Genomic DNA, 14,493 nt, shown 5'->3' on the forward strand with positions numbered 1-14,493 from the left:
GCTGAGAACAAGTTCTGTGTACAAATGTTTGCATAATATCACCTGACTTTTCCTTTCAGAAAGTTTAGTAAGTTAAGTGTGGAAGTAAAAACATATGGAAGACTTATCATTACTACTGCACAGGGCATCCTAAGACTTCTGTTGAATTTAAAAGTTCTTAAATGAACTTCAACAGTCAAAAAGTAACAGAAGCAAAGGGCTTCAGCAGGGTCTAACCCACCCTGACCCGAACCCTTTGGCAATGCTCCATCCAGCTATTAGTTTCTCATTGTGAACTGTCAATTAGTCTTCAGTTTATCAGTTTTACATTTTCATTAACCTATATTAATGGCATTAATGACAGAGGAAGCCTGACATTGATAATAAGAAAATAAGGATTTGAACATTGCCAAAAGACCCTCCCGAAGTCCGTTCCTTCTTTAACACTCTTTGCTTTATATTTGAGAGGATGAGTCTGGTGATATTATATATTTAATTATTAGAAACAAATCTAATGAAAAGACTAACAGCAACAATGCTTATGGTATCTTCCTATACCTTCTGACTGTGGTGTTAATGATTCACCATTTATTCATTAATTACCATTAAGAATTTAACTAATTATAAAGTTATTAGCTGAGAACAAGTTCTGTGTACAAATGTTTGCATAATATCACCTGACTTTTCCTTTCAGAAAGTTTAGTAAGTTAAGTGTGGAAGTAAAAACATATAGAAGACTTATCATTACTGCTGCACAAGACATCCTAAGACTTCTGTTGAATTTAAAAGTTCTTAAATGAACTTCAACAGTCAAAAAGTAACAGAAGCAAAGGGCTTCAGCAGGGTCTAACCCACCCTGACCCGAACCCTTTGGCAATGCTCCATCCAGCTATTAGTTTCTCATTGTGAACTGTCAATTAGTTTTCAGTCTATCAGTTTTACATTTCCATTAACCTCTATTAATAATGACAGAGGAAGCCTGACATTAATAATAAGAAAATAAGGATTTGAACATTGCCAAAAGACCCTCCTGAAGTCCGTTCCTTCTTTAACACTCTTTGCTTTATATTTGAGAGGATGAGTCTGGTGATATTATATATTTTATTATTAGAAACAAATCTAATGAAAAGACCAACAGCAACAATGCTTATGGTATCTTCCTATACTTTCTGATTGTGGTATTAATGATTCACCATTTTTCAAGTGAATCATTAATCATTCCTTAATCAATCATTAATTACCATTAAGAATTTAACTAATTATAAAGGAATTAGCTGAGAACAAGTTCTGTGTACAAATGTTTGCATAATATCACCTGACTTTTCCTTTCAGAAAGTTTAGTAAGTTAAGTGTGGAAGTAAAAACATATAGAAGACTTATCATTACTACTGCACAAGACATCCTAAGACTTCTGTTGAATTTAAAAGTTCTTAAATGAACTTCAACAGTCAAAAAGTAACAGAAGCAAAGGGCTTCAGCAGGGTCTAACCCACCCTGACCCGAACCCTTTGGCAATGCTCCATCCAGCTATTAGTTTCTCATTGTGAACTGTCAATTAGTTTTCAATCTATCAGTTTTACATTTCCATTAACCTCTATTAATAATGACAGAGGAAGCCTGACATTAATAATAAGAAAATAAGGATTTGAACATTGCCAAAAGACCCTCCTGAAGTCCGTTCCTTCTTTAACACTCTTTGCTTTATATTTGAGAGGATGAGTCTGGTGATATTATATATTTTATTATTAGAAACAATTCTAATGAAAAGACCAACAGCAACAATGCTTATGGTATCTTCCTATACTTTCTGACTGTGGTGTTAATGATTCACCATTTTTCAAGTGAATCATTAATCATTCCTTAATCAATCATTAATTACCATTAAGAATTTAACTAATTATAAAGGAATTAGCTGAGAACAAGTTCTGTGTACAAATGTTTGCATAATATCACCTGACTTTTCCTTTCAGAAAGTTTAGTAAGTTAAGTGTGGAAGTAAAAACATATAGAAGACTTATCATTACTACTGCACAAGACATCCTAAGACTTCTGTTGAATTTAAAAGTTCTTAAATGAACTTCAACAGTCAAAAAGTAACAGAAGCAAAGGGCTTCAGCAGGGTCTAACCCACCCTGACCCGAACCCTTTGGCAATGCTCCATCCAGCTATTAGTTTCTCATTGTGAACTGTCAATTAGTTTTCAGTCTATCAGTTTTACATTTTCATTAACCTCTATTAATAATGACAGAGGAAGCCTGACATTAATAATAAGAAAATAAGGATTTGAACATTGCCAAAAGACCCTCCTGAAGTCCGTTCCTTCTTTAACACTCTTTGCTTTTTATTTGAGAGGATGAGTCTGGTGATATTATATATTTTATTATTAGAAACAAATCTAATGAAAAGACCAACAGCAACAATGCTTATGGTATCTTCCTATACCTTCTGACTGTGGTGTTAATGATTCACCATTTATTCATTAATTACCATTAAGAATTTAACTAATTATAAAGTTATTAGCTGAGAACAAGTTCTGTGTACAAATGTTTGCATAATATCACCTGACTTTTCCTTTCAGAAAGTTTAGTAAGTTAAGTGTGGAAGTAAAAACATATGGAAGACTTATCATTACTACTGCACAGGGCATCCTAAGACTTCTGTTGAATTTAAAAGTTCTTAAATGAATTTCAACAGTCAAAAAGTAACAGAAGCAAAGGGCTTCAGCAGGGTCTAACCCACCCTGACCCGAACCCTTTGGCAATGCTCCATCCAGCTATTAGTTTCTCATTGTGTACTGTCAATTAGTTTTCAATCTATCAGTTTTACATTTCCATTAACCTCTATTAATAATGACAGAGGAAGCCTGACATTAATAATAAGAAAATAAGGATTTGAACATTGCCAAAAGACCCTCCTGAAGTCCGTTCCTTCTTTAACACTCTTTGCTTTATATTTGAGAGGATGAGTCTGGTGATATTATATATTTTATTATTAGAAACAATTCTAATGAAAAGACCAACAGCAACAATGCTTATGGTATCTTCCTATACTTTCTGACTGTGGTGTTAATGATTCACCATTTTTCAAGTGAATCATTAATCATTCATTAATCAATCATTAATTAACATTAAGAATTTAACTAATTATAAAGTTATTAGCTGAGAACAGGTTCTGTGTACAAATGTTTGCATAATATCACCTGACTTTTCCTTTCAGAAAGTTTAGTAAGTTAAGTGTGGAAGTAAAAACATATAGAAGACTTATCATTACTACTGCACAAGACATCCTAAGACTTCTGTTGAATTTAAAAGTTCTTAAATGAACTTCAACAGTCAAAAAGTAACAGAAGCAAAGGGCTTCAGCAGGGTCTAACCCACCCTGACCCGAACCCTTTGGCAATGCTCCATCCAGCTATTAGTTTCTCATTGTGAACTGTCAATTAGTTTTCAGTCTATCAGTTTTACATTTCCATTAACCTATATTAATAATGACAGAGGAAGCCTGACATTAATAATAAGAAAATAAGGATTTGAACATTGCCAAAAGACCCTCCTGAACTCCATTCCTTCTTTAACACTCTTTGCTTTTTATTTGAGAGGATGAGTCTGGTGATATTATATATTTTATTATTAGAAACAAATCTAATGAAAAGACCAACAGCAACAATGCTTATGGTATCTTCCTATACCTTCTGACTGTGGTGTTAATGATTCACCATTTATTCATTAATTACCATTAAGAATTTAACTAATTATAAAGTTATTAGCTGAGAACAAGTTCTGTGTACAAATGTTTGCATAATATCACCTGACTTTTCCTTTCAGAAAGTTTAGTAAGTTAAGTGTGGAAGTAAAAACATATGGAAGACTTATCATTACTACTGCACAGGGCATCCTAAGACTTCTGTTGAATTTAAAAGTTCTTAAATGAACTTCAACAGTCAAAAAGTAACAGAAGCAAAGGGCTTCAGCAGGGTCTAACCCACCCTGACCCGAACCCTTTGGCAATGCTCCATCCAGCTATTAGTTTCTCATTGTGAACTGTCAATTAGTTTTCAATCTATCAGTTTTACATTTCCATTAACCTCTATTAATAATGACAGAGGAAGCCTGACATTAATAATAAGAAAATAAGGATTTGAACATTGCCAAAAGACCCTCCTGAAGTCCGTTCCTTCTTTAACACTCTTTGCTTTATATTTGAGAGGATGAGTCTGGTGATATTATATATTTTATTATTAGAAACAATTCTAATGAAAAGACCAACAGCAACAATGCTTATGGTATCTTCCTATACTTTCTGACTGTGGTGTTAATGATTCACCATTTTTCAAGTGAATCATTAATCATTCATTAATCAATCATTAATTAACATTAAGAATTTAACTAATTATAAAGTTATTAGCTGAGAACAGGTTCTGTGTACAAATGTTTGCATAATATCACCTGACTTTTCCTTTCAGAAAGTTTAGTAAGTTAAGTGTGGAAGTAAAAACATATAGAAGACTTATCATTACTACTGCACAAGACATCCTAAGACTTCTGTTGAATTTAAAAGTTCTTAAATGAACTTCAACAGTCAAAAAGTAACAGAAGCAAAGGGCTTCAGCAGGGTCTAACCCACCCTGACCCGAACCCTTTGGCAATGCTCCATCCAGCTATTAGTTTCTCATTGTGAACTGTCAATTAGTTTTCAGTCTATCAGTTTTACATTTCCATTAACCTATATTAATAATGACAGAGGAAGCCTGACATTAATAATAAGAAAATAAGGATTTGAACATTGCCAAAAGACCCTCCTGAACTCCATTCCTTCTTTAACACTCTTTGCTTTTTATTTGAGAGGATGAGTCTGGTGATATTATATATTTTATTATTAGAAACAAATCTAATGAAAAGACCAACAGCAACAATGCTTATGGTATCTTCCTATACCTTCTGACTGTGGTGTTAATGATTCACCATTTATTCATTAATTACCATTAAGAATTTAACTAATTATAAAGTTATTAGCTGAGAACAAGTTCTGTGTACAAATGTTTGCATAATATCACCTGACTTTTCCTTTCAGAAAGTTTAGTAAGTTAAGTGTGGAAGTAAAAACATATGGAAGACTTATCATTACTACTGCACAGGGCATCCTAAGACTTCTGTTGAATTTAAAAGTTCTTAAATGAACTTCAACAGTCAAAAAGTAACAGAAGCAAAGGGCTTCAGCAGGGTCTAACCCACCCTGACCCGAACCCTTTGGCAATGCTCCATCCAGCTATTAGTTTCTCATTGTGAACTGTCAATTAGTCTTCAGTTTATCAGTTTTACATTTTCATTAACCTATATTAATGACATTAATGACAGAGGAAGCCTGACATTGATAATAAGAAAATAAGGATTTGAACATTGCCAAAAGACCCTCCTGAAGTCTGTTCCTTCTTTAACACTCTTATTTGCTTTATATTTGAGAGGATGAGTCTGGTGATATTATATATTTTATTATTATAAACAAATCTAATGAAAAGACCAACAGCAACAATGCTTATGGTATCTTCCTATACTTTCTGACTGTGGTATTAATGATTCACCATTTTTCAAGTGAATCATTAATCATTCATTAATCAATCATTAATTACCATTAAGAATTTAACTAATTATAAAGTTATTAGCTGAGAACATGTTCTGTGTACAAAGGTTTGTATAATATCACCTGACTTTTCCTTTCAGAAAGTTCAGTAAGTTAAGTGTGGAAGAAAAAAGATTTGGAAGACTTATCATTACTACTGCACAAGGCATCCTAAGACTTCTGTTGAATTTAAAAGTTCTTAAATGAACTTCCACAGTCAAAAAGTAAAAGAAGCAAAGGGCTTCAGCAGGGTCTAACCCACCCTGACCCGAACCCTTTGGCAATGCTCCATCCAGCTATTAGTTTCTCATTGTGAACTGTCAATTAGTTTTCAGTCTATCAGTTTTACATTTCCATTAACCTCTATTAATAATGACAGAGGAAGCCTGACATTAATAATAAGAAAATAAGGATTTAAACATTGCCAAAAGACCCTCCTGAAGTCCGTTCCTTCTTTAACACTCTTTGCTTTATATTTGAGAGGATGAGTCTGGTGATATTATATATTTAATTATTAGAAACAAATCTAATGAAAAGACCAACAGCAACAATGCTTATGGTATCTTCCTATACTTTCTGACTGTGGTGTTAATGATTCACCATTTATTCATTAATTACTATTAAGAATTTAACTAATTGTAAAGGTATTAGCTGAGAACAAGTTCTGTGTACAAATGTTTGTATAATATCACCTGACTTTTCCTTTCAGAAAATTTTGTTAATTAAGTGTGGAAAGAAAAAAGGTATGGAAGACTTCAACAGTCAAAAAGTAACAGAAGCAAAGGGCTTCAGGAGGTCTAACCCACCCTGACCCGAACCCTTTCAAGAATTTCCCTCCAGGGATAAACAAAGGAATTCTGATTCTGATTCTGATTCTGATTCTGATTCTTTGTCAATGTTCCATCCAGATATGTTCTTTCTGTTAAGACATTTATTTAAACACTGATTCATATTTTATGGAAATTCATATCATGTTTTCATGAGTGAATTTAATTACAAATAAATTAGACATTGATAACAATGAGACTGGAAGAATTAGATTTCAATGGAACATTTCCTGAAGTCCCACCTGAAGCCCTGTGCTTCAATTACAGTGTGTTTGAAATAAAAAATATTTTTAATGTGGTTGTTGAACATAGAAAGAAAAGTTGTAGTTGTAGAAGAGTTGTAAGACTTACCGTTACTGCTAGACATCCTAAGACAAATGTTTAATAATACAATATAAGAGACCTAAAATGACTTACTCAATATTCTACACTTATCATAAGTATACTTCACCTGATGGACCAGCTATGCTCGGCCCTTTACATGTGAGCCTTCTCACATTGCCACACCGTATAAACGATAGTTCGACCATGCCAACACTTTTGCAAACAATACCTCTGCAGCAACAGCAGGTGGAACCCAGGTGGGGATGTGCACGATGGGACCGTCGGCCGCCATGTCCACAACAATGCCCAGATCCGGGATGCCCTCACGCGGTCTGCGGTGTCTCACCTGAGGCTGCCTCCGTTCCCTCCTCCTCCTCCTCCTCCTCCTCCTCCTCCGTGTTCGCCGGACCTGTTACAGAGATGGACAAAGGGAGAAAAAAGCCACAGCAGTTTAGTAAGAGACAAACAAGACAAAGGATTTGGGCTGACAGGGGTCACAGCAGAAACACCACTCATAAGTCAGTCTGATTTTCTTGAAGGAAAACCCCACCCACATGAACTTTCTTAATAATAATTGCTAAAAATGTCAACTGGGATTCTTCAGTGATTTCCTCAATGTTCAACAGTTATAATAGACAAACTCCATAACGGCAGTTCTCTACGCGTAAACAACTGATCAGAAAGTTTAGGAGGAAATGCTCACAGCGCGCAGGGCAGCCCCCGCCCTCCCCGCTGCACTGTCTTTACTGTCAGTTTATTAGCCATGCTGTCACAACGTCATACGGAAAAGGGCAATATTTACCATATCGTTTTGTATTTTGTTGTATTTTACCACACTGTGTTTACTGTTTTGTCTATCCGGCTATTGCGTAAAATTTGAAAGATATTTACGCAAAATTCACGATATTGAACTTCCCAAAGGCTTAGGTTGAACTTAACTAACATTAACTTGCCTTTAGAACTTTCACATCCTGTAGGCATTTTTTGAATTTTCAGGATAGCGGAGCTTTAGCCAAGACGCTAAAATGCTTTAGAATGCTTTGAAAGAGTTAATATTCTTACGTCGTCCATGGGGAAGCAGTGCAACAACTGAACTGGAGTCAGTCGCGGGTCCGTTGTCGGTCCCCGTCCTTCGGTGGTTGTTGTAGCTACTAGCTAGCAAATTGTCGCTTTCCAAAAAATTCTCTCAGCTGTCTCAGCGAGCGTCTCTCTCCAATTTCACGAGTGAAATGGTGACGACAGTGGGGTCATCCAGTGCATTTATATGTGTGCGGAATCTATAGCAACCATCGAATGCTAACGTCGTTCCGTAATTAACGTCCACAGCACGTACGTACAGGCCCACATTCACAGTATTATAAAATATTTATTTGATTCATTATTCCCTTAATAATGTTTAAGTATTTTAAAATACTTTATTCATGCATACACTACTTTTGGGTTCTGTTTATTTCACGTACTTTAGGCTTAATTAATGCATTTTATTTAGCGTTTTTTTTAGCTAAACGTTAGCTGAAAATGCTAAGTGTTTGATGTCGCAAACATGGCTTCAGCAGCAGTCTGTGTTAGCCAGGTTAGAGAGATGACGCTGAAATGGAAAGCGGGACAGTTGTTAGCTGTAGCCTTACAGTCAGCCAAATAGTATAATAATAATAATTTTTTGTGTTAGCATCGCCTCCATAAACATGAAAACACATGATTCTGACATGACCAAGAAATAAACCCTCTTTGCCTTTGTATTAGCCTCTTCTTCGTTTTTATTAGTACCAGCATCAGCGCCAGTGCAATGCCCACAGGTGTTTTCCATCCACATCCACTTCTTTCTCATTAGTTATCTGAATATTTGAACATGGGTGATGTGCAGGTGATTATGTTTTCATTAGATTATATTCTAGGAAGTCAGACTTCAGCTCGATGACAGCTAAACGTTCATAAACGTGCAATCACTCAAAGTAGCACATTGAACTCAAAGTAGTAAAACAGTCAAATTAAGAGGAAGAGTGATTAAAGCCACTATATATTGGCCTGAATAATAACTGGAATGTATAATGACATTAAATTCTCTCACACGAAATGTTGCTGTTAAATATAAAGTGTGCTGAGTGTAAAATCAGATTTTGCATGAGAAAAAGATCCTTTCACTTATAGTTATCATATATGACTTTATTCATTTATTTACTGTACGTACACACACTTTGATGATTGTTATGTTCTGTGAGGAGCTGCTCATGTCATCCTTCTCAGTTCTGTCGTCGCAGAACTATGAGGGCTACGGAGCAATTAATTAACACAAGATTTTACTTAAATGATCGATTTATTATAAATGTAGTTGTGGGTTGTAGATCAACTGATCATTGAATTATTGTTTCAGGTGTAATCTCAATTATTTCCAACAAGTTTTCACAACAACAGAATATTCTGATCAAAATAACCAGAAGTGCAGAAGCAGTAAGTGCAGACTATATAGAAATACTATATGTATAGAACATGCTATGGATTGAATATGCATATTACATTAGCATGTGATACAATATAAAGCTAAGGCACGATACACTATACAGTGTGATATATGATACACCATACAATACAATGATTTAAATGACAGGTGATGCATTGGGCGGTGTTCACCACCCTCTGCAGTGCCTTCTGCTTGGTGGCAGAGCAGTTCCCATACCAAACTGTGATCCAGCATACTCTTGATGGTGCAACAGTAGAAGTACAACAGAATCCGAGGACAAAGGTGACTTTACTTGAGTGTCCTCAACAAGAAAAGACTCCAATGAGCCTTCTTGACCAGGTTGGAGGCATTAAAGTTGAGTTAATTTCAAGGTTTTCATCAACTAGCAGCTGTAGGGGAGGCAGAGAATGATTACTGAACAAATCCTTCTATAATCAGACATTTAATATGGTTTATATTTCCATCTGATGTCAGTAAGAAGATGTAAAATACTGTAGTGATGACCTTGCTGCTTCACTCACTGTGGTCACTTGGTGGCAGTAGTGTTCAACAGATGTTTGAAGTCCACACTATGCGGAACCTAAACTAAATTAAGCTTAAAATATTGCAGGTAGAATTTCAGCAGGAATTTAATTACTAAATGACTTTTAAACACATCAGACATTTTGAGTGTACCATTTGGAGATGTCACATTTACTAATTTAAGGTGTGATTTGTGCTTTACTTGAGCACTGCCTGAGGTCCAACCTGGTCTAGTTCATTTACCTGTCGATTCATGTGAGAATGATGGAGAAAAGTAAGGAAAAGAAGTGAACAAAATTCTGCAGGAGCAGAACATTAAGCACTTTGTGTGTGGAAGTGTCCTGTAATGCTGTAAAACAGTTGCAGCTTATATGTCGACCAGTGTACATTATTGATGGTCTGTAATCAAAAGGTCAGATTATGTGTTTTCATCTCCTGTTCTGTGATGTGAGGGTGTGCCACTGAGACAAATAATGGAGATCTTTGATTCACTTTGAAATCTTCAATGCCATTTAGTACCTAACTACATTAGGTTCTTTATGGCATTGAAGTTTTCTTCCTTTGATCTGCTGCTGTAAACAAACCACACCTCTGTGATTTTTTTTTCAACCAGGAAATTCAAAGTGGAAAGGTAAATGACTTACAAAGACATCAAAAATACATCCATACCACAAGCGTGTGTGTGTGTGTGTGTGTGTGTATTCATCCAAATTCACAAGGTTGAAAACCTTCCTGTGAAGTATCCAATGTGATTTTCAGCCTAAATGTCAAATCTTGTAGGTTATAAAAGTGACTTGAGAACAAACAGTGTTAGAGAAGAGGTTTGTCGATGGGCTTTGCTTTGACCACACTCACATGATCACGATGCCAGGAGACAACGGTTGAGTTGAGCACTTTGCCAGTCCAGATCTGTTAATGCAGTGGTATAGTAGCCAACACAAAACATAAAGACGCTCAGAGGTAGATAAAAGGACAAAGGCATGAAAATAACAAAAATCTTAACTAGAAACAGAAATAAATCTAAAACCTTTAGTGTTGGGTACATATATTTAGTATACTTAATCTTGTATCCTGTCTGGTATGGTGAGATGCTTCATTTAAATTATATAGATGAGTGAAAATAACGATACATTAAATAAATCTTAGACATACAGGTACTGATACAATTGAAGTGTACTGAGGCGATGAACGGTATTGTTAGATGTACAGTAAATTTGTATAAAATAATAAACAACAAATTTCGGTTGTGGTTATGGTTTAAATAAATTTAACACTTCCTGACAAACTGATTGGAACATGGAAACAACAGGATTTCTATATTTTAAGTTGAATAACTTCCAGACACAACTTTATAGCAGTCAGGGATTCTTATTTAATACACATTCTTAGATGTGTTAGTTGAAAAGAAAAAACAATCGGTTCTAACCAGAAACAGCGAATCAAATATAGTATATGAGATACTGGTGTATTAGTAAAGGCAATACAAAACAAAGACTAAAGCATTAAAAATCAGTTCTTTTCTGTCGCACGTGACACCCTACTTTCCTGACCTGGATGGCCATGTGACTCCGGTAACCAATCAGATCACATCAGCGCTTCTCCTCGAGAATATAAAAAGCCCCGCCCAGCTGAACTAATTAGTTACTTCTTACAAAGGGTCCTTAAAGGCTGAACTGTAAGAGCTAGCTTTGTCTCATCTTCCTCAATCCAAACTCCTAGAGACAGAACAGCTTCAGGAAACATGGTGAGTATGAAACCACACTCTTTCTTCGCTTGTCGCGTGTCGTTTGGAGCAAATTGAAAGCTTTCAAGGAGCGTGTCATCATGTGGCAGCACAGTTTAACCATCAACTTAATGAAGCCCACATCTCAGCTTTGATTTACCACACTCCGTTTTCAGTGGGGCCTTGTAACAGTGATTTAAGTAAGTTAAGTGTAACTTGAAAGGGCCAGACTCCGAAGTCAAGTTCAGTCAGGGGCTGCCGGTTTCCGGTTTTATGTCGGGACATCAACCCAGCTGAGGAAGGTCAGTGTGCGTTCAGCCTGAAACATTCCTGTCTGCCGCCTGTGTGAAGCGGCCTGGCCTGTGTGAAACTGCAACCGCAGGCCTTTCAGACAAAACCTATTCACTGAAGGCCTTATGGGCTTCTGTACGTAATCTTTCATGTTGTGCAGTTCTGGTATTTTTCGTATGAGAATATAAAACCGCAGCTGTTTTTTTTTTTCCACCTCAGAACTTTGATGGGAAAACTTCTGTTCAGGCCAGTTTTTTTCTTAAGTACATTGTGTGTCTGAATCCTGAGCCTTTCCGTGATATAATTGTTTCTAAAGAGCTTTTTGTTTAGAGGATAAATGACTATGCAACGTGTCATCAGGTGACTTCAGTCATGATGATCTGGTGTCTGGCTCTTTACAAAAGAGTCTTTTTTTTTTTTTTTCCCTTCCCACTCCCTCTCCCTTCCTCTTTAGATCTCTTATTAGCTCTAGGGAAGTGTAACACATGAGCAGCCTTGAGCATTTCATTAGTTCCAGTTTTAGAACTTCTAAGGAGAGCTTTTCAGTCAGCCAAGCTTTTTTTTATTATTATTATTATAACATACAAACTATGTTTTTTGTTTTCCACAGCGTGAGTGTATCTCAGTGCACGTTGGTCAGGCTGGTGTCCAGATTGGTAATGCCTGCTGGGAGCTGTACTGCCTGGAACATGGTATCCAGCCGGACGGACAAATGCCCAGTGACAAGACCATAGGAGGAGGAGACGATTCCTTCAACACCTTTTTCAGTGAAACTGGTGCTGGAAAGCACGTCCCCAGAGCTGTTTTTGTGGACTTGGAGCCCACTGTCATTGGTAAACCATTAACTGCATAAATGCAACAATAGAGATTAATCAGAAATAAATCTTTTTTGTGTATTAAAAGCATTTGTGTGAAAAGTATTAATCCATCATGCCTTCCTCCACAATATATATACTAATTCCTCTTAGATGAGGTGCGTACTGGAACCTATCGCCAGCTGTTTCACCCTGAGCAGCTGATCACTGGCAAGGAGGATGCTGCTAACAACTATGCCCGTGGACACTACACCATCGGTAAAGAGCTCATCGACCTGGTGCTGGACAGGATGCGTAAACTGGTGGGTAAATTCAGAGTAAAATAACTTAATTGCAAATTTGCCTCCAGAGCACACTTGTGCAGTGTAACTTGGTATCTCGTATGTGATTGTCTGCCTCTCTGTCCTCAGGCTGACCAGTGCACTGGCCTCCAGGGCTTCTTGGTTTTCCACAGCTTCGGAGGTGGCACCGGCTCCGGTTTCACCTCCCTGCTGATGGAGCGCCTGTCTGTCGACTATGGCAAGAAGTCCAAGCTGGAGTTCTCGGTATATCCAGCTCCCCAGGTATCCACCGCTGTGGTGGAGCCTTACAACTCCATCCTCACCACCCACACCACCCTGGAGCACTCTGACTGTGCCTTCATGGTGGATAATGAGGCCATCTATGATATCTGCCGTAGAAACCTCGATATTGAGCGTCCTACTTACACCAACCTGAACAGGCTGATCAGTCAGATCGTGTCCTCAATCACTGCTTCCCTTCGTTTCGATGGTGCCCTCAATGTCGATCTGACTGAGTTTCAGACCAACTTGGTGCCATATCCTCGTATCCACTTCCCTCTGGCCACCTATGCCCCTGTCATCTCTGCTGAGAAGGCTTACCATGAGCAGTTAACAGTGTCAGAAATCACCAATGCTTGTTTCGAGCCAGCCAATCAGATGGTAAAATGTGACCCTCGCCATGGCAAGTACATGGCTTGCTGCCTGTTGTATCGTGGCGATGTGGTGCCCAAAGATGTGAATGCTGCCATCGCCACCATCAAGACCAAGCGCACCATCCAGTTTGTGGACTGGTGCCCTACTGGTTTCAAGGTTGGCATTAACTACCAGCCACCCACTGTAGTTCCTGGTGGAGACCTGGCCAAGGTCCAGAGGGCTGTGTGCATGCTGAGCAACACCACTGCTATTGCAGAGGCCTGGGCTCGCCTTGACCATAAGTTTGATCTGATGTATGCCAAGCGTGCCTTTGTTCACTGGTATGTGGGTGAGGGTATGGAGGAGGGAGAGTTCTCTGAGGCCAGAGAAGACATGGCAGCTCTGGAGAAGGATTATGAAGAGGTTGGTACTGATAGCCTTGGAGAGGAGGAGGATGAAGGGGAGGAGTATTAAACAGGCATCCATTCTCTTGTATTGGTCTGATCTGTTTATCCATGTATGAAATAAAGTTTGTTCATTCACTGCACTACTGTTTACTCTCTTTATTACAGTTGTATTCATTACTGTTGAGAGCAGGATTTAAGTGAAAATGCATAAGACTTGAATCCCGGAGTCACCAAAACCTAAGCCATTAACAAGTATTAAGTTAATTTCAGCCTTGTAATTTTGCCAAACTTTGACTATGTGGATGCATTTTTTTAAATTCAGCATATTAATTCATTTTAAATGCATCAATGGGCAAAACGGAATCTGAATGGTGCAGATTTACAAGGACTGATTAAGGGAACTGCCAAAGATGTACTCCAAATGAAAGGCTAATCATAGCTACACAGCTTTTGGATTTACCATTTTGACATGAAAACAATACACAACTGGCAATATGTACTTTAATTCACAAGCAAACAGGGAAGCAGTTCAGTTAAAAACATTTATTCTTCATAAAACACAATCCTACAACGTTTACTTGTAAAACACAACCCTACAACAATGTAACAGTTAAAAT

At 37.3% G+C, this 14,493-nt stretch overlaps 1 protein-coding gene and 1 long non-coding RNA gene across 3 annotated transcripts; one reads left to right on the forward strand and one right to left on the reverse strand.

The window, feature by feature from the left end:
• Positions 1 to 737: 737 nt before the first annotated feature.
• On the reverse strand, positions 738 to 8,345 carry LOC124065595. Of its 2 annotated transcripts, XR_006844458.1 has the most exons (5): positions 7,809 to 8,345; positions 5,531 to 7,155; positions 4,276 to 4,913; positions 3,030 to 3,667; positions 738 to 2,421 (listed from the first exon to the last, which is right to left on the reverse strand). It is a non-coding gene; the product is annotated as an uncharacterized LOC124065595 (long non-coding RNA). The 2 variants fall into 2 exon arrangements; XR_006844456.1 differs by having other exon boundaries at positions 3,030 to 4,913.
• Positions 8,346 to 11,319: 2,974 nt separating this feature from the next.
• LOC124065535 (tubulin alpha-1C chain-like) lies at positions 11,320 to 14,016 on the forward strand. Its single transcript, XM_046400977.1, has 4 exons — positions 11,320 to 11,470; positions 12,351 to 12,573; positions 12,709 to 12,857; positions 12,966 to 14,016. Exons 1-4 carry the CDS (start codon positions 11,468 to 11,470, stop codon positions 13,941 to 13,943), a joined length of 1,353 nt encoding a protein of 450 aa, XP_046256933.1. The 5' UTR covers positions 11,320 to 11,467; the 3' UTR covers positions 13,944 to 14,016.
• Positions 14,017 to 14,493: the final 477 nt, after the last annotated feature.

The sequence above is a fragment of the Scatophagus argus genome, chromosome 2 (genome assembly GCF_020382885.2).
Source record: "Scatophagus argus isolate fScaArg1 chromosome 2, fScaArg1.pri, whole genome shotgun sequence".
NCBI lineage: Eukaryota > Metazoa > Chordata > Actinopteri > Scatophagidae > Scatophagus > Scatophagus argus.